The sequence below is a fragment of the Echeneis naucrates genome, chromosome 10, assembly GCF_900963305.1.
Source record: "Echeneis naucrates chromosome 10, fEcheNa1.1, whole genome shotgun sequence".
Classification (NCBI taxonomy): Eukaryota; Metazoa; Chordata; class Actinopteri; order Carangiformes; family Echeneidae; genus Echeneis; species Echeneis naucrates.
Genome location: NC_042520.1, coordinates 16,148,654 through 16,167,476, shown reverse-complemented (window position 1 = coordinate 16,167,476; position 18,823 = coordinate 16,148,654). Strand labels below are relative to the sequence as shown.

Here is an 18,823-nt window from a genome sequence, read left to right as displayed (position 1 = left end):
GAGTTGTACTTAAAGAAAATATGTAGTTTGGTATGATGCTGATTTCCTCCGGGATTTCGTATATTTGCAGAGAAGAGGGATACCAGTGTTACACCAGAAAGCTTGTAGAAACAGCAAACTGATCATAAATTGCATCAATCCAAAAGTGTAAGAAAATCAAATTTGGATACAGGTCTAACAATTATGCGAAATACATGGATTAAAGATGTTCAATAGACAAAAGATGTCTCCTACTTCTCTCTAAAGTCCTAAAGCTTTTAAGTTTTAATATTAAAGATAGCTTTTGGTGAAATTGTGTTTGTTCCTTTTGTCAATTCAATCTGAGATTTTTTTTTTTCAAGGAGAGCAACCAAATTCATACATTCAAATAGAGCATTATGGTATAAAATGAAATTGGTGGTGCGTGTGATATAGTTTCTGCATGTGAGCGGTTATTACCAATCATCTTATCGCATCATTTGCTTTAGATCAGCTGGGAATGCTTATATTGAGCATATTTGCAGTCAGTTTCATTAACTGAAGAATATGGTCAAATATTGGCTACGTTAAAATGCAGCCACATAAAATATTTTGCTTGTTCACACAGCATTATTCTTCCCATTACCTTGCAGCAAAAACTCTCCACTGTAAAATTTAGTCAATGAGGTTCTCATTGACTCAAGCCAGTCAGAATGAGACCTGTCAGCCACACACAGGGCGTATGGCCAAGTACCAGCTCACCATGGCAACGACTGATCCCTGAGGGGTGAAATGATCCATGAATAAAAATTCAACCAACAGTGACTCTCCTTTTCACTGGGAAGGTGACACATACCATTTTATATTCAATAAGTTCAGTCCAGTTCAGCTGAATGGTGTTAATCAATGTTCATAGTATGTTAAGCATTAAGTTCGCTTAAGTTGCAGAGTTACAGAGATACACTAACACCTTAGTCAGCTGTGTGAGTCGGACTGTGTGAGTTGGGGAAAGTGAACTTTAAGGGTTGGGATAATGAACATTGCTTGGTTGTCTAATACACAATAATGATTCATTAGAATCCAAATTAAAATAATAAAAAGACTGGATAGCTACAGAGGTCACTGTTTAGCTCTCCAGTTACTTGACCTCTACAAATACTGCATTAATTCATATATTCATTCATTCATTCCTTCGTTCAAGAGTGCACAGATTACGTCATCAGGGGGCGTCATCTGATCCAGCTGTGGTACTCGCCCCCACCCCCTCACCCCCCTCACCCCGCCCCCTGCCAGAGGAGCTTATCCATCCAGAGGGAGCAGCGGACAGTCAGCCTCAGAGAGCCGGGGAGATGTGGCCCTTCCTGCCGCTGCTGCTGGCCGCTCTGCTGCGACCCTGGCCCGCCGAAGCAACATACACGCAGGTACCTGTTGACAGTCTGAGACAGGCAGATGAGAATAACCTGAGGGATCTGATAACAAGCCTGGATATTCAAATCATACCTGCGCTTTGTTAAACTGAACCGGACTCCAGCTCCTTGTTTGTATACAACAACTCGCCTAACCTGTGAGAGGAATTTGAGTTTAGACATGAATTAAACCTGAGTGCTAAAAGCGGATCAAACGTCCAATAGAGACAAACGCGCGAGTGCCAAATGTAAATAAGGCAGCTGATAGTGGCTGTCATCCCTGGTACACTTTATCGGCTTTTCCAGAAGCTTCCTCTGAGCATTACAAATCATTCGATCAGCAGCGGCTAAACATTTCAGTCCTGCACGTTCACTCCTTCTCCACCGAACCAGGATTCAATGCGCATCATCCTTATAACTTTCAAACTCTGTCTGCTTAAAAACAATCCACAGTGGTTCCTTTATACTGTAACAGGCTGCTAACATATGCTATTTTGAGTTTTGCAATAGCTAAGACAGCAAATGTATGTTTAAGTGTCATTGTGCTATTGTTGACTTAATATTGGCTTGAAGTGCTTTTCCACGTATTGTTGACATTGTGGGACAGATTCGCCTGCAACAAGATGTTATTAAGGAACTGATCTGTGTGCGTGCGTGCGTGCTTTAGCCTAGACTGTTAACAATAGCAGTAATAATTATTTCACATCATGGCAAAGCTTTTCTGTTGTAAACTCGTTTTAAGCAGTCCTAATAATTAGCATGTAGCTTCTGTTTTCCACCGGCCTCCTCATGCACAACACGAATTCAGGCACTAATGAATTGAGACACGTCTGTGTGTTTAACCAAGAGCTGTAATAACAGAGGTATAAGCAGCAAGCAAACTGAAAGTGTTGGACCTGCAAGCTTTTGGAATCAGTTTGATAACTAAACACCGAATATTTGCACAAGGATTAGGAATGTAGGGCAGCAACTATGAATTTACGTTAATAAAGATGTAGATTAGTTTCTTCAAAATGTCTCAAAGCCAAAACTGACAAATCCATAGGTCTTGAATTGTTCATTAGTAAAAAACCCAAATACATTAAATCTACCATTATGTCAGACAAATAAAAGTAACTAATATATTCATTTGAGAAGCCGCTACTGACAGACATTAGACATATCTTTTAGGAAATTACTGCTAATCAATTAATAGACTAGTTGCTGATGGATTTATTTTTGTATTTTTTATTTTTTGTGGACAAATGAACTTATTTCAGTTCTCCACTTTCATTGATCATATAATGAAACGATTGAGATTACAAAACAACCAAACCTGCGACTAGCCAACAAATCTGAAAAGTTCAATTGAGAAGAACCCTGTGTGCCAAAACAGTCCAGAGGTGACTGTACACAAATGAAATGACCCAAGCGGTCCATCAACTCATCCCTGCTTGTTATCACTGGTGATGGAAGGCGCCCAAAAGCCCCTCAGAACCACAAGGAAATGTTCCAGTTACTCTGGACTGTCCGACCTTCCAAAACAAATACACTTTATATTATAGTTTAAGCAACAGTGTAGGAGTGTTCTGTTTTATTTATCATAAATAACTCGGATGAAACCAATCATTAAAACGAGTGAGTGTCTGGAATGTCACAAGTACACCAAACACAATTCACGTCCGACTCCAAAGTTTGTTGGTGACACACGACTATAAATACTTGTCATGTAGGATAGGTTCAGCTTGTTTTTTGGATGTTTTGGGAGATTTTTTTATTCACTAATTCGTCTGAAAAGTCAGGTTGCATGAGTAAAAATACTACACCGTCGAACAGCATGTTAACTGATTAACTTTCACCACATATAACTTGCTCAAACCTGTATTTGCCCCCCCCCCCCCAGCGGTGTGACCCATCTGCGTATGGCAACATTTACAAATACCAGGCAAACACGCTGAATGGGAGTCACACTGTGAACTTCAGGGAATACATAGGCAGGAGCATTCTCTTCGTCAATGTGGCTACATACTGAAGATACACCTATCAGTATGTGGGTAAGAAACAGCACTGTATGTGTGTGTGTGTGTTAGTGCGCACACACACGTGAGCTTGTACTTCACCTGTATACATCTTGCTTTTTTTTTTTTTTTACCAGAACTGAATGCACTACATGAAGAGATGAAGCCACTTGGACTCACTGTCCTCGCTTTCCCCTCCAACCAGTTCGGGAAACAGGAACCCGGTGGAAAACTGGAAATCCTGCCAGGTTTAAAGTGAGAACTTTTTTTCTTTTTTCATTGCTTGTTAGTCTCATATCAGCTAAAGTGAAAAAAAAAAAACTAAAAACAAACCAATAAACAATGGTATCACTCGTATTTCAAGTCAAGTTCAAGTTCAGCTTCTTTTGGAGAACATGAAAGTGTCTTCAGGTGGAATCTAGGTCAAGATCTGAAAATGGGGAAAATCCCTAAATGGCAGTCACACACCAAAACAGCAGATCTTCTTGTCTTGTAACATGAGAACCAGCCATAGATGAATGTTGAGACAGTTTTGCAATGTAAGAAAATCCTCTGTCAGTCAACAAAGCTTGATCTTGTCAGGAAAACATCCTTTGGCAATAAGATCGGTTTCTCTCAGTGGTCTTTCTCACACAGAACCTCTGTCTCAGGTTCCATGCCTTCTTATATCCATAGCAAAGCCTTTGTATTGCACTGTGTGGCTTTGCTCAGCTTGTAGTGAATTTGGGGTGGCTGTCTGCCTCAAAGTGGTGAGTGGCATGTCCAGTGATAAGCTGACCTCCTTCTGGATTCCAGGCATGTCAGACCTGGCAATGGATTTGTTCCAAACTTCCTGCTGTTTGAGAAAGGTGATGTGAATGGAAAGGATGAGCAAGAGGTTTACACTTTCCTTAAGGTAGGTTGTGCCATGCTACTGAAGTGTGTCTGTTAGACGTAACATTTTTACATAGGTACTGCCTATTAATAATTATTGCAGTGTATGTATTTCTGGGGCACCAATGGTTTCACTGGGTGAACACGAGATCACTTTATCTTGTCCTCACTGAAATTATTGGTTTAAAACGAAATACAATATCATACAAATTGGTACAATACAAAGATCTGTAGGATAGAGATAATTCACTTGACTGTGAACTGTGCTCTCTGCCACACAGAGTGCCTGCCCTCCAGTTGGAGATGACTTTGGTGCCGCTACTAACAGATTGTTCTGGGAGCCTCTGAGGATCAGTGACATTAAGTGGAACTTCGAGAAGTTCCTGGTGGGGCCGGACGGGAGGCCTGTGATGAGATGGCACCCAAGTGTCAATGTTTCTGAGGTCCGAGCAGACATTCACAAATATCTGCTCCAACGCTACACACAGGATTTGTTTGATTAGATCACTGACTCATTGTAGAAGAACATGTGTTGTGTGCAGTGTGTTGTAGAGTAAAAGCAGAGTGTAACAAAAGAGTAATGTTAACAGATTCTGACTCTGGAAGAGGACATAGTAAATGAAGGGGAGGCTTGAAAGCAGAAATCTGTGGTGCCTCTCCTGAGTCTGGGGCTCAGGCCAGCTCTTCAGTGCATTCAGGTTGCCCTGTAATCCCATAGTGCCATGTCATCTTCTCACTCCAGGACCTGTCAGCAATTACAGCATAAATAGTAATTACAACCAATAAATCATGCAGAACACCGCACTAATTTGCAGGCTGTCTTTTTTATGAGAAACGACTCTGGGTGTTATGTGACACAGAGGTGAACATAACGTAGCAAATTTTAGCACCTCCCCTATCCTGCAATGACAGCAATTAGAAAAAATATGAACATGAGTAAGCAAGTTAAAAATACTAAGACACTTTATTAAGCCAGTCAATTACAAAAGTGTCATGCTTTTGCCAACAGCAAAAATTGGAGCTACAAACCAGGAAAATACATCTGCCAGTCCTCCTTTCAAAGTGCGCTTCTGCTTATGTCTCATTTCAGCTCTCATCTGTCTGGATTTAGTTCCCAATATCTTCATCATTTAATAGAAAAAGGCTCTATTTTATCTATCTGTATGCAAATATTTCAAAGCCTTTCTGTGAATGACATTCACCGTACTAAGGTAATATTATCATGTATTAATTTAAAGTGGCTTGATTTGAGATTACAGCTATCTTTTTTATAATAGTATAACACACCGGGGTGTGGATGTTGTGTCTGGTATTGCAGCTCTCGACAGAGCAAAACCCAACATCATGGCAGAAGTTGTTCTCTGAGAAGTGGCTATACTTTGATAACACTGAATCTAGGACCTTCAAGTATTGAGGAAAATCGTGCTGCTCTCTGAACAGAATTTCACCTCTACAAATTATCAGTTGAGATAAAACAAACTGAAGAGGAATCTAATCTAGATGCTGTTTTTTTGGGCTTTACTGTGTGCAACAGTACAGGATGCTGCAAAATGAGCAGAAATATCAGAATGAGTTATCAGTCACTTGTGGTCAAGTACAACTGTTGTGTTTAATGAGAGTAGGTCCATCATCATGGGGGAAAAAAAGATTGTGTATGTGTTGTGCATTGTGTATTGTGTATTGTGTCTGATACAAACATACAATGTCCATAGCTACAATATATTGGGATTACACTAACAACATAGAAAGAACAGCATTACTAAAGACAATGATTTACACTTAGTCAATGCAACTATCAAAACAGCAGGATATAAATAAATTATCAATAATCACAATCATGTTTTTGGTATGATACCATCAAAATTCATTTCCCCAAATTTTTGTATTTCAACAACAACGTTTGAACAGTTACACACATGGGACAGTTCTATAACATTGATGGTACTGAAGAGGCCTTCATAAATCAATCAACATTCACATTGTAAATTTTATGAATCAATGTACCAATAATCATTCATTGTTGGAATGAGTATATGTAGTCTTAGTCATACTGGGGAATGGCTTCCTGTGACCCTACGAGTAACAAACTAAGTGTCAAGTTGTTACATATTTGCAGGGAAACAATCACGTGGGTATATTTTCTGGAGAAAAGAACAATGTTAATTATTCCAACCTATTTAAGAAATGACTTCAGTTCCTGATAAAAAAAAAAAAAAAAAATCATAATAATATTTCATGTATATATTTAGAAGAGCGAAGTGTTTCACAAATAGCCTTATAAAACGCAAGTATAAACAACATTACAATAGGATATCTACAGTTCAGTAGGAAAATTATAGATCAAATCACACCTTATTAACTCAAAACAAACTGATTTCATGCTACTACCCAGACTCCATTAGGTGGGTACAGTGATGCTTTAGTGCTTTCCAGGGTCAATGTTCTGTCGCTCCCTTTTCCCAAATCCTGCTGCTGCTGCTGCTGCTGCAGACTGATCTACAGATTCAAAAAGGAAAGGGATAGTACTATTACAATCATACTTTGGTGTGACACAATTCTTAAACTGAATTCAGTAAAATAAGCCATTGTGATTAAAAAAATAGATATATAATGAGAGAGGCTTTGAATTCAGGGTGTAACCTTAATGTCCTCATAAGCTTTGAAAAGGTTAACACCAACAACCATTGATCCCCTTGCATGTTTTTTGTGTTGGTAGAGCTAAATAATTTCATTTGTTTCATTTCAGTTTCCTTTGACCTAAAACTACAAAAAACATTCATCCGGACCTAAATGTTGTTTAGTCAGTCCCTAACATCCTAATATACACATACAGTTGTGGATGTTCCTCCACATCTGAAAAAAGTCCCCAACCAATTTGCAATATTAACTCCAGTTGAAGCAGTTGGCCTGCATGTCTTCCTCCTCTGCTGACACATGCTACTTACAGGGGATGACAGGTATTCACTGTATAGCTGGGACCATGGCATCCAACACAGAGGCTAACCACAGTGTGCTGGCATTACAGAGTTAGAAATGATCCCTGTTGGCACCAATAAAATGAGGAAGAGAGTTAGAGATCCCAAAGCTAGCTTGGCCAGAATTGTTCAGTTGATTAACCCTCTGTAACAGTTGTATAGTAGGTTTACTTCTCTGAGCCCCTAGCTTGCTTATCATGGTAGCAAGAAAACTGATTGGCTTTTCCTAGAAATATTACTACCTTCCTAATCATATTTCTTAATTTCCCTTAATTTGTCACTTTGTCCACTAACCACTATTTCATCTACTAGTAGCTATTATGTGTGCATTGAAGCATTTCAAGCATACCTTTTCCCAAAACAGAATCACAATTGTGTCTCCACATCACATTTGCAGGCCTAAAAATACACAATATATTTTCCCAAACTACGTTTTATCTGCCAGGAGCTTTACTGACCACCCTGCTGAACAAGAACCTCAAACTGACTGAGAGATGTAGTACAACTTTGAAAGCAGCATGGGTTCAAGTTATCAGGAAAACTACTCCCAGTTTTTGTTACATCAATAAGATCATGAAGAAAAATGGGATTTATAAGAAAATGTAAGATTTAGGCATTATGCTTGGGTTAAGTACCGTACCTGCATTCTCTGGTGGTGGTCTTGAACTCTCTCCAACTGCTCTGGCCCCTCTGGGTTGTGGGAATGTTGGCTGCCAAGGAAAACCCTGATAAAATAAGAAGCATGTTAGTTCACAAAATATTCACTTTCATTCATTCATTATCCGGCAGCTCTCAACTTTGCTGTGCCAAATAACTTTATTCGATGTAAGCGTGGATAAACTGAGCTGCAATAAGACCTATTTACATCTCCTTGTGCCTCTCTACAGTTAAGGGGAATAGAGATAGGAGAAAACGAGCCAGAATCACTCCAGAGACAGAGACAGAGGGGCCCTAGAGGACCCTTACCGGGGTAACAGGCTGGAAGTCTCGTACAGGGGGTGGTGCTGCGGCGGCTGCTGCTGCTGCGGCGCCTGCTGCATTGGGCATCCGGGCAGAGAAGTTTATGGGCCACCCCTCAAGGCCCTGCGGTCCCACCTGCACAAAGGGACCACAGTAGGGAGGGCTCAGCGGGCCGTTCACAGAGCCTGACGTGGGGTCTGAGGTACGTCTTTCCTGCTGCTGCCCCTACGAGGGATCATAAGTACACACGTGATCCCCAATCAGTGCATGGCTGCTACTCTCAGCGAACACAGTGGCCCTGTGGTGAGCATAGGCCACTGCTGAACTTCAACCCTACCGCCGCTGCCTCCCACTGACGAATATAAATGTTCCGCCTGCTGATCCCGAGTGCACTGATAAATGTGCTTGGTGGAGTGAGGCTCTTGTCCTGGAGTACTGACTTCTCCAATACGAACTTAGTACAGTCAACATATTTCTCACTAGGGGGTGCTAATCTTCAATGTTTACTACAACTTATATTCTACTGCACAATTTACCACAACATTCTAAAGACCAACTTGCACCTAAATAAATGTACATAAACACAAACAAAATGACAAAACATCACTTAACCACACTGACCACACAGTTTCATTCAGCATGTCATTATGTCTGCAATACCACCAGGCTCAGACCTGAGCTGAAGCAGGTACCTGTTTATGATGCATTTGCAGTCTCTCCAGTTTACATCTCTCTGATCGTTCTCGCTGACACTCGTTCTGTGCCTGATGAAGCTGAACAAACACCACAAAACATAAAAACAGAACAAAATAAACACTACGTTAGAGAGGAGTTCTTGAACAACTTTGGTACAATGCGTCCTGACTGTGCCACCTACAGAGAAAGATACAGTGAACACATCTTACCTGATTGGTCAAATTAGTAATCTGACCCTGGAGTCTCTCAACTTGCCGCCTCAAGTCCTCCTTTTCCTCATTCATTCGCTCTCTATCACTCCTCTCTTTCCTAAAGTCTTCTTCAAATATCTTTACCTTAAGTTCAAAACAATCATTAGAACCAGTTGAGTGAGTACATGAGCAACTCCAGTAGAACTGTGTTTGTCATTCACTGCTGACCTGCTCTTTTAGTACAGCAATTTGAGTGAGCAGTTCCTGTTTCTTCAGGTTATTGGCTGCATCTGCAAAGTTACCCTGGCCAGGTGGTTGTTGAGAGGATGAAGGGGAGTGCAGGTTTAAGGCTTCCTCTAAAGCCTAACACAGACAAAAAATATTAGACAAAGAAATTTCTCCATCCATCACCACAATTTTTTTTCCATTTCCTCCACACACACCCTGTTGAGGCGTTGGATCTCCTTTTCCTGGTACTCCCTCTGTTTGCTGAGCGGCAGCAGCTGATCCTGCAGGTAGCGAATCTTCTGTTTTAGCTCAGTTGTCTCAGAATTGAGACACTCCTTTTCACCCTGAAAGACAAGGAATACATTACACAACACCTTGCTTTAAGTACTCAGTAACAATTTTATTTGGGTTTCCTGGATCTTTACACATATTTCATCCATGTCCATGCATTCTTACCTGTACATTTTCAATTTTGGACTTGGCCAGCAGCAGCTTTTTATCATAGTCGCGCTGCCTCTGCTCTCGTTCTGCCTCCAGCTCAAGCACATTTTTCTGAGACTCAGCTAGTCGTTGTCTGAGGTCTGTGATCTGAGGGATCATGTAAGCCATTCAGTTGAAGACAGGATTCACTAGATCAACTATGCACTTCTGTATGATTCAGCTCTCAAAAACACAAACCAAAAAAAGCTCTCTCTGGTAAAGATTAACGTCATCAGGTGCGCATGTTAAGACACATGTTGCAGAACTTTGTGTTCTGAAATAAAACTAAGCCACAGCAACAGGGACGTATTTGAAAACATTCGCAGTTCTGTTTTTGTGTAAAATATGAACGAATCTAGTGACGCAAATGAATATATCTAGGGTTCTGCGGTCTAAACCCCAAGCTCCATGGTGTCTCCGGCTTAACAAAGTATGAATGTATATGAATGTGTGCACAAGTGTAGGTGTGTGAGTATGAGAGTGTGAGTGTGTGTACATTTGTGTGTCTCTGTCGCCCTCTAACTGCACCATAGCAGGAAGTCAGTGGGTACCAGAGAGGTAAGGGGAATTCTTACATTCTAAGTGTGACAGGCCTTGTGGTAAGTGTTTTCAGATAGCAAGCTATTGCAAGATTGCACCTTTTCCACTGGACAAACACATAGAAAAGAGAGATGAAGAAGAAGAAAAAAAAAACCAAAAACAAAATGCATTCACAGAGCTGTTTCACTGTCAAGTGATGCACAAAAACATCAGAGCACTGTGTTCCTGAAATGTATTTCCGAATTGCAACATCATTTCACTTACTTAGAAATACCCCTCAACTTTAACTGTGGAAAAAGTTTATTACAATTATTCCACTGACACAATGTATAATATGACCACTGGTGTAACAAAGTCACAGTTGTTAATTTCAAAGCCTAATAGTAAGGTAACTAATCATTTTTGTGAGTTTTAGGAGTTCGGATAACAGTAGCAATAGTAATTCCGGAAATGAGGTGAAACCTCTATATTTACAGCAGGATCAGTAGAAGACAGAGTTAAAAGTTTATTTCTAACCTGGCATAAGAAATCTAGGGCTGTCCATCTATAAGCATTACATTATTTACACTCATGACCCACAGTATTAAAACGATTATCTGGTTAATACTGTGACTGGCCGGTGTTAATGGAGGCATCTGGAAGAAATCTGAACACAGGCTCAAATTCATAAACATAAAACACATTTAAAAAAATGACAAAAATTTGGTGGGTGAAACTGGAACTGAGCTGACATGGTTTCACAAAACAGAAAAAATGTGTTCAAAAGTGAGCTTTGAGATGATAAAAGAGAAATCTTTTCAGAGGAATTCAGACATAATTAGGCATATTCTCTCCTTCAACAGGTCTATATAAGTCGAGGACAGCTTTGGGTCTTCCCACACCCTTCATTAAAGCTGTTAAGTTATTACTGTACCTTCTGTTCAAACTGTGACTTCATGGAGTTCCACTGAATGTCCCACTGCTTGTTCACCTCCAGTACCTGTAAGCAGCACCAGAAAGTGAAACAAATGACACCCAAGATATAGGAAACACAATACACAGACTTTCCCCTATGGCAAAAGAGGATGAGCACTGACTGTGAAAAAAGACTCACATCCTTTCTCTGCTTCTCCAAAAGCTTGATCTTCTTTTCATACACCTCAACATCACAAGGTTTGGTTGGGGTTTTTTCAGCAGCTTTTCCACTCTGGGGGAAAACAACCAAATATTCCTAAATCCACAACTTTCTTCCATTTTATATTTAATCCTAAAGAGATTTTACAAGATTTGTGAATTTTAAATCACAAATTCATCAAGAAAACATTAATAAAGTGGCCAGAAGTACCTTCTGTGGTGTGGTGGCCTCCATCTTAGGTCGCACAGCAACAGTTTCCTCCTTCACCGGCTCCTCTTTTGCCTCTGGAGCTTCGTTATCAGACGGACTGGCAGATATTGCTGCTGCTGCTGCTCCTCCTGTGACAAGCTCCTTTAATTTCTGGTTCTCCTGTCTGAATCCACAGGAAAATGAAAATGGTAGTACTGGTAGCACAATCTCCCTTTCTTCCCAGAGTTTGGTGACGTTTTTGTAAAGCTGCAGGAAGTCCTTTGGGAAGAACCTACATTGCCCACTAGGTGCAGTGACGTAAACAGAAAGCACTGGAGTAACCCCCCCACCCCCACCCCACCCCCAAATTATGGGCGTGTCCTTCCCACAACATTGAAAAGAAAAGAAAAAAATTTAGGGAATGGTGACATTAAGAGAGCGCTTACCAAAACTAAAGTTTCTGATTTAGCAGAAGCAACACAAAACCAAGTCAAATTAAAACAGAAGGTGATTCATTACCTCAGCTGCTCCAGGTCTCGATTCCTGATGTGATGGTCTTCTTCCATTTTCTTTCTAAGTTCATTGTTCTCCTGTCTGAGCTGCTCGCAGAGAGTCTATAAACACACAATAACCACCATATTTAATTTCATTTTGTAAAACAGCAATATCAAAAATTTTTCTACATGTCAATGCAAGCCCCTAGCGTCAACACGAGGGAACTGGGCAATAGGAAACGTATGTTGAAATGCTGGACACATCCATCATCATGAGGAAAAAACTTCCACCCCAATGAAATTTGGTTGGTGCTACATTTCACACAAACTAAGATCAATTGTTTTCTTTTTTTCTTACTTTATGTGAGCATATTTGAAAAGAAAGGAAAAAAGATTCAGGAAAAAAAAGTATAATATGATCTCATCTCTGTAAACCAAGCTCTGCTTTTGGATTCTACAATTCAGCCCATAACATGTTTGATAAGTTTCAAGTGCCACTGCACAGGAACTGGTACTCCCTATGAACTAGCAACCTACTCTTGATGGGACTTGAATTCATAGTAAATATTTTACATGGGCACTCTTTACCATATTTTACATGATGTTCTAAATGTAAAGCTCCTGGAACATGATTTATAAATGTGTGAAATAAAATAAATTAAGTTTTATTTACATGTGTTCAAAAAAGAAAATGTCTTTGATATCAAGTCCAACCTCCAGAAAAATCTGTCGAACTTGTCATTATGTCTTCCACAACTGGTGAAGCAATACTGGTCAGAAGAGTATATAACTTACTAAATGAAATTAAATTACTTTGTACCTATATATATGTACCATATATGTGTATGTATGTATGTATGTATGTGTGTATATATATATATATATATATATATATATATATATATATATATATATACACACACACACACACACACACACACACACACACACACACACACACACACACACATATGTACATTTAAAAAAAAAAAAAAACTTGCATACCTGTAGAAGGGAGGTCCTCTGTTCATTCTTTTGGACCTTAGAGGAAAGATGGTGAAACTCCACAGCCATGCGACCGAGGTGAGCCAAGAGCTGGTTCGGGTTGGACTCCTCAGCAAATATGCTGAAAGAGCTCTCTAGTCTCTTCAGCTGACTAGCCAGCTCAATGTTCTCCTGAGGCAGGAGGGGGATTACTCCTGCCGCTGACCCAGCCTGGAGATACGGTTTAAAAATAAATAAATAAATAAAAATCTGTGCTTCCTCTCCAGCTAATGCAAAGGATAAGTTAAAAATTACATCGTTCAAACAGTTCAAGACTGATGCTGTTATGAATTCTATTAAGAGAAGCAGCCGCTTATATCTTAAAAGTCAAACCAGTTTGTCCTGTCAGATTTACATCCTCATTCTACAAATCAACATTACCTCAAGTAAAAATATTGTGGTAAGATTTGTACTAAAATATATAGGTAGCTATGTCAAGATACACAATTTTAAATTATGTGAAAATCTAAAAAACACGTGCACCTAAAATATTCTGGCTCCGTCCTATAAGCCCATCCTAAAGGATGTAATGTGTAAATGAATCAGCTGTGTAATTTTGCTAGTAATAATCCTGGAATTTCCCCAGGCTGACTCAAGCTGGAGCTACCAGTATTGAGTTTTTGGTGAGTCACCACATCAAGGATCTGTCATTAATATTGAGAAAATAAGTCATGAAGATGAAAGGTAGAATTTAGGTAAAAAAAACAAAAAACTTTTGGGAAAGCGGGGAAGAAGCAATGACACTCTAAAAGTGCTAAGTTGTTACTGAAATGTAACATTGCAGACGGAGCTATGAAATGAGAGTTCCTGTGACAGCTGGTACATACAGTCAAGGCATCTGGAGTCTTCCCCTCAATATTCACAACTTCAAATTCTGATAAGGCCTCCTGTAAAGACCACAAAGTAAATCAAACTATAGTACGTGCAGTGTCCACAAAGTAAACATTCAGGTGAGAGATGCCAAATGTCAGGGAGTTATAATGTCACTTATAATGTCGGTTTAAATTTGTTCATCCCTCTAACAATGTACAAATCATTTACATTGGTCTTCTCAGGCTGCAGGGTCTTCCCTAAACAGCTTGTTTGCTCCTCTTTCTGCTCTGCAGTTGGGTGTAAACAGTGTTTCACTGCAACAAGATAAACAAATACCCAGGTTTAGTCCAAGTGTCAGGATAGCAGAGAAGAATACCATGATGTCTGTGATACATTGTGTGTAATAATCCACCATTCTGAAAATATTCCTGTAAAGTTTAATTAATCAGCACCATCAAGTGAGACCTACTTTGTGCCTCAGCCTGAACAGGCCCTCCCATACACAGACTGGCAGCAAAGCTGGAGGACTTGAGGGCCTCGTTGTCCCTCACAAGTTCCTCTACTCGCTGTCGAAGCCTTGATGCCTCTGACTGAGACTCTTCCAGCAAATCACCTGCAAGTTTGAGAGTTTTTGACTCTGTCAAACACAATGTAGGTTGAGTTTTGCATTTTACTTCTTTTTTCTCTTTAAAACAAATATCAGTAAGGCTAGGACAATCGGCGCAAACTGGCATAAAAAGGAATGTGATCGAGGGTCAATGACACATTGCGTGCAGTGCACACCTTTGGTGAGTCACAAAATTTGAGCAATGAGGCCATAGGAATCTTTTCAGCAAACAAATATGAAGATCATCAGGTTTTGCAACATTCCAGCTCATTTTATGCACAAAACTTTCCTTCTGACATTTATGTTTTGAATGGAAACTCAGGCATGTAGTTGGTTCTGTAATCCCCAGTCTCAGTCTTATCTTTGATGTCTTTCTTTGTGCATTAAGGCAATATAAAATAATAATTAATTTAATACTTTTAAATGCAGGCTGATCTTAGATTTCTGTTAATACCCCTGTATGTTTACTAATCAGAAAACTGCAATCTCTGAGTGTAAAAACATACAAAAGCTATGCAATTTCAAAGTGCAGCTGGCAGTAAGCGCTGCCTACAGTTTTGAGGTAACCATGTTGTCTTTAGGAACCTACCTAAGCTCTTAAGCCCCTTCATACGCTCTCTCAGGATACTGTTCTCCTCCAATAGCTGTCGATAGCTGACTCCCCCTCCATTCTCATCCCTGGCCTTGACCTCACTCCCACCTGGATCATAGATGCGGTATGGGCCTTTCCCTTCCATCTCCGTCTCTCACTTCCTATACATGGTCTTCTGAACTGTGGAAAGAAGACATGGTATTGTTACTTTTAACATCTTAACTATGACTACACAGTGCGAGATTAAAGAACACATAAAAAAGAGGGACAGACTGACCTTTACAGAAAACAAAAACTGCTGACAGTGTAGTCTGTAGAGGACGGACAACTCTCTGATAAGAGAAACTATGGGAACGATCTTTTCCATTGCAAACTGTCACATTTCAATCCTTGATTTAAAATATATCGCTCATAGAGAACATCTTAAAAAATATGGTACAGAGTAAGAACAACCAGCACTGAGTATGCACACACAAAGGTTAATGCAAATGAAGGCAACAGCTGTACAATGGCATGGATTGTTCACTATGAAGAAATATACCTCATATGATCTACTATCTCTGATATTATCAAACTACAAATCCATTTTGGATCACGACGTACATTGTAGCAATGTTATAATCACACGGAAATATAGCACATACTAGTTCTAGTATCTCTTGCTTGCAGATTAAATGAACCTCTCCTACCATGACAGCACACTGTGGCTGAGCTTACTAATTCTACTAGGACGAGTATAAACTACTGGTGAAGCCTGGAGAAGAAAATGAACGACCGCCAACATCTTTGAGAGGACAAAAGCAGCAGCATCACCACCGTGCTATCCTGTCAAAGAGAAACATATGGCAACAATGTGCTAGCGCTGGAGAAGGCTGAATATGACAACTACAAGGTTCATATCCGAGAAATTGGGTGAAAAAATGACAAAAGCAGAGGAAGGAGAAGAAAATGAGAAGATAATCCTGGTAGCAGCTATTTTCCCGACAGAAGAGGGTCAAATAGAGTACATTCAGGCTAATGATAGCTACCTTGATTGGCTGAAGAAGGCTAATATTAGTTTACGCTGTTGTCATGCAAATTGCTAGCAACATCCTCGTTAGCCGACGGCTACAGCTAACACCGGATGGCAGTGCGGGGCAGGAAGCCGCCGGCTCGTCTTGTTCAGCCACTACAGACACTTTTTATCGATGCAGTAAGTCAACCTGAAAACGGAGTTAAGCGACAAAACCAAAGAACAAAGAGGTGTCTTTAGCCCGGGTACCTTTCAGCTCGCAGTGGCCTCTCCTCTCCAATGCGGAAGTGGTCTGCTGGTCTATGCTGTAAGCAGGGAAATTCCACCTCGCGACATTAGTTACTGCGGTGTAAACAGCGGTGATTGACAGCGCGGCGGACCAATCAGGGCGCAGCTCCCAGTCAGCAGGCGCCACTGGCCGTAATGTAAACACTGGAGCAGGACTGACGGCGCGCGGCGGAGTCCTGCTTTTACCAGAAATAACCAGCATTTAAATGAAAATTGCAAAATTCATCGACAAGGACGTATATGACATAGTCACACTAGGGTGAGTAATGCTGATCGACCAAAAATCAAACAAACCAAAAAAAAAAAAAAAAGAAAAAAGAAAAAGCCTAATTTATAGTATCTCCAGAGTCGTAGTGCTTCTTATTCATCTTTTAAACTCTTGATGCGCATCAATTACAGTTTTGGGACAAACCCGACCATTTTCACTGAATTATTTTTTTTTCTTCATTCATAAATGTAGAGAAGGGGCTGCTGGGGGTTTCTGTGATTGCATCACTTACTTCCGCACATGAAGTGGGACTACACGGCTGGTTCACGTTGAGCTTTTTAGCAGCACGTTGCCATATCCCATGTAGACATATACAGGATGTTCGGTTCATTTTCACAGTTCGGTTTTGTGAGATGTTTTTTGAATAAAAACTTCATAAAAAAAGTAATTATCAAAATAGTTACTGATGAATTTTGGGTTGGTTATTTGTTTGATTAATTTACAAATCATCTTTTCTGATTTTTTTTTTCCTGAAATCTGCATTAAGTGTAAATTATAAGTCTACCATTTTCTAAAACGTGCATTCACAATTAACTGTATGGTTCATTGTCTAAATTTCTCCAGTAAAATACTCTAAAGTACTCATTTAGTTTAAAAATGTTTCGTGTAGGCAAAACAATAAAATGTTGATAAAATTATCAATCCAAAATACATGTCTTGGCATTTTAGCAAAGGTGTTCTTTTTCTTATAATGTTCTTATCTGCAGTTAAATGCATTACATGACTTATATGTGGTTTACTGACCCAACATATCAGACTCCATGGTATTTAGTTTTATGTTCAGATAGATAGCATAGCAGTGGTGAAACAAATACAACTTTTCTTTTTTTTCATGCATTAGGAGTCAGGGGAAGTGGTGAAGCAGCTCTATGGCACATACAGTGATACACCAGTAAACATTATTAGAATTTATAGAACTAAATTGTTAGAATTTATTGCAGGCCATGACTGACCAAACATGAATCGTTTTTTTCCCTTGCCCCGAGAGTTCAATTTCTCAAGGCCGTTCTTCAATTTAAACTTTAACATGTGGCCACAAACCATCATGTATTATTATACATAATCCTTACTGGATGATTTGCATAATTGAGTATATGCATACACTTCTCCAATGGGTCAACACTACTGATTCAAAATATTTACGTGAACCATCATGTAAAATAATTTCCAGACCTAATCAGACTCACATCTTTGTTGGACACTTCATATAACCACCAATACTGCTTCCTGTAAGGCCAAAGGAACCGTAATACTGAACTAGTGGGAGAGGCTCATTGTTAAAAATACTCTGATAGAGAAACCAGTTTACTAACAACTTTTAAAAATTTTAAATACATAAGGTTTCACAATCATTTGTCTATGATGTCTCCACTGTAATAAAAAAGTAATTGAAAAGTAATTGATATGAAGTATGTGAAATCTGTATGAATTAATGTCTGAGTGTGCTTTTAGTGCTTTGTTTGAAAATCAAACAGTTGTAATACATCAAAATGCCACTTAAATCAATTTGGATTTCAACTGCTACGTCACATGCATCAAGTGAGTTCACATCTAATAGCTGGCAATAACATTTCAGACCTTAGGGTATATAAGCAGTGACCAAAACAGCCTGGTGAAATAATGTGTTCCCCAGAGAGTGTTTGGCTACAGGAAAAAGCAAACATACCACTCATATGGATCACACAATCAGACATTGTTTTTTCCTCAGTCTCCAAACACCTTGTCCTTGTTTATAAGTGCACAATATTTCCGCTTCAGGCTGCTGTTATGGGCTAAAATAATAATCAGGCTGGTGAGTTTGCGCTTGCCAGCAAAATAAACAAAGGCCCGAGGATACAGGAAATGCTGCCGATCTTTTAGCCTTGCTGCCCAGAAAATTGAACGCTTTGTTTTCTCCAGCAATCAGCTTTTCTAAAACGTTTTAAAACATTTGCCTCATTGCACAATGACAGGAGAGTGAACAGATGACATATGAGAGAGGCTAATCATCAGACTGACACAAGTATGAGCCTCATCTTGCATAGACACAAGGAAGGTCCAGTTTCCCATCTCCCAGCAGAAAGCAGAAATCAGCAGCTGATAGTCATTAGCTCTGTGC

At 39.7% G+C, this 18,823-nt stretch overlaps 2 protein-coding genes across 9 annotated transcripts; one reads left to right on the top strand and one right to left on the bottom strand.

Annotated features, from left to right (window-relative positions):
- The first annotated feature begins 1,285 nt into the window (after window positions 1-1,285).
- gpx3 (glutathione peroxidase 3) lies at window positions 1,286-5,038 on the top strand. 2 transcript variants are annotated; one of them, XM_029512419.1, is made up of 5 exons: window positions 1,286-1,379; window positions 3,247-3,397; window positions 3,499-3,616; window positions 4,157-4,256; window positions 4,516-5,038. In XM_029512419.1, exons 1-5 carry the CDS (start codon window positions 1,308-1,310, stop codon window positions 4,735-4,737), a joined length of 663 nt encoding a protein of 220 aa, XP_029368279.1. In that variant the 5' UTR covers window positions 1,286-1,307; the 3' UTR covers window positions 4,738-5,038. The 2 variants fall into 2 exon arrangements, with proteins under 2 accessions (XP_029368279.1, XP_029368281.1); XM_029512421.1 differs by lacking the exon at window positions 3,247-3,397 and having other exon boundaries at window positions 1,309-1,379.
- Window positions 5,039-5,824: 786 nt separating this feature from the next.
- Window positions 5,825-16,508, bottom strand: tnip1 (TNFAIP3 interacting protein 1). 7 transcript variants are annotated; one of them, XM_029512412.1, is made up of 18 exons: window positions 16,419-16,508; window positions 15,155-15,337; window positions 14,428-14,571; window positions 14,187-14,272; window positions 13,973-14,032; window positions 13,107-13,316; window positions 12,127-12,221; window positions 11,629-11,791; window positions 11,398-11,490; window positions 11,218-11,283; window positions 9,741-9,872; window positions 9,500-9,628; window positions 9,285-9,419; window positions 9,075-9,200; window positions 8,862-8,942; window positions 8,176-8,394; window positions 7,850-7,934; window positions 5,825-6,730 (listed from the first exon to the last, which is right to left on the bottom strand). In XM_029512412.1, the coding sequence occupies exons 2-18, from the start codon at window positions 15,300-15,302 to the stop codon at window positions 6,654-6,656; spliced, it is 2,049 nt and encodes a 682-aa protein (XP_029368272.1). In that variant the 5' UTR covers window positions 15,303-15,337; window positions 16,419-16,508; the 3' UTR covers window positions 5,825-6,653. The 7 variants fall into 7 exon arrangements, with proteins under 7 accessions (XP_029368272.1, XP_029368275.1, XP_029368276.1 ...); XM_029512415.1 differs by having other exon boundaries at window positions 8,203-8,394; XM_029512416.1 differs by having other exon boundaries at window positions 8,176-8,304.
- Between the last annotated feature and the right edge of the window lie 2,315 nt (window positions 16,509-18,823).

Excerpts from the sequence above, each read along its gene's own strand:
- gpx3 (XM_029512421.1), top strand. The coding sequence starts at position 3,522 with ATGAAGCCACTTGGACTCACTGTCCTCGCTTTCCCCTCCAACCAGTTC. Across the intron at positions 3,617-4,156 it reads GAAATCCTGCCAGGTTTAAA|GCATGTCAGACCTGGCAATG; the intron begins GTGAGAACTTTT and ends TCTGGATTCCAG. Across the intron at positions 4,257-4,515 it reads AGGTTTACACTTTCCTTAAG|AGTGCCTGCCCTCCAGTTGG; the intron begins GTAGGTTGTGCC and ends TCTGCCACACAG.
- tnip1 (XM_029512412.1), bottom strand. The coding sequence starts at position 15,302 with ATGGAAGGGAAAGGCCCATACCGCATCTATGATCCAGGTGGGAGTGAG. Across the intron at positions 9,629-9,740 it reads CCAAAATTGAAAATGTACAG|GGTGAAAAGGAGTGTCTCAA; the intron begins GTAAGAATGCAT and ends CTTGTCTTTCAG. Across the intron at positions 7,935-8,175 it reads ACTTCCAGCCTGTTACCCCG|GGTTTTCCTTGGCAGCCAAC; the intron begins GTAAGGGTCCTC and ends TTATTTTATCAG.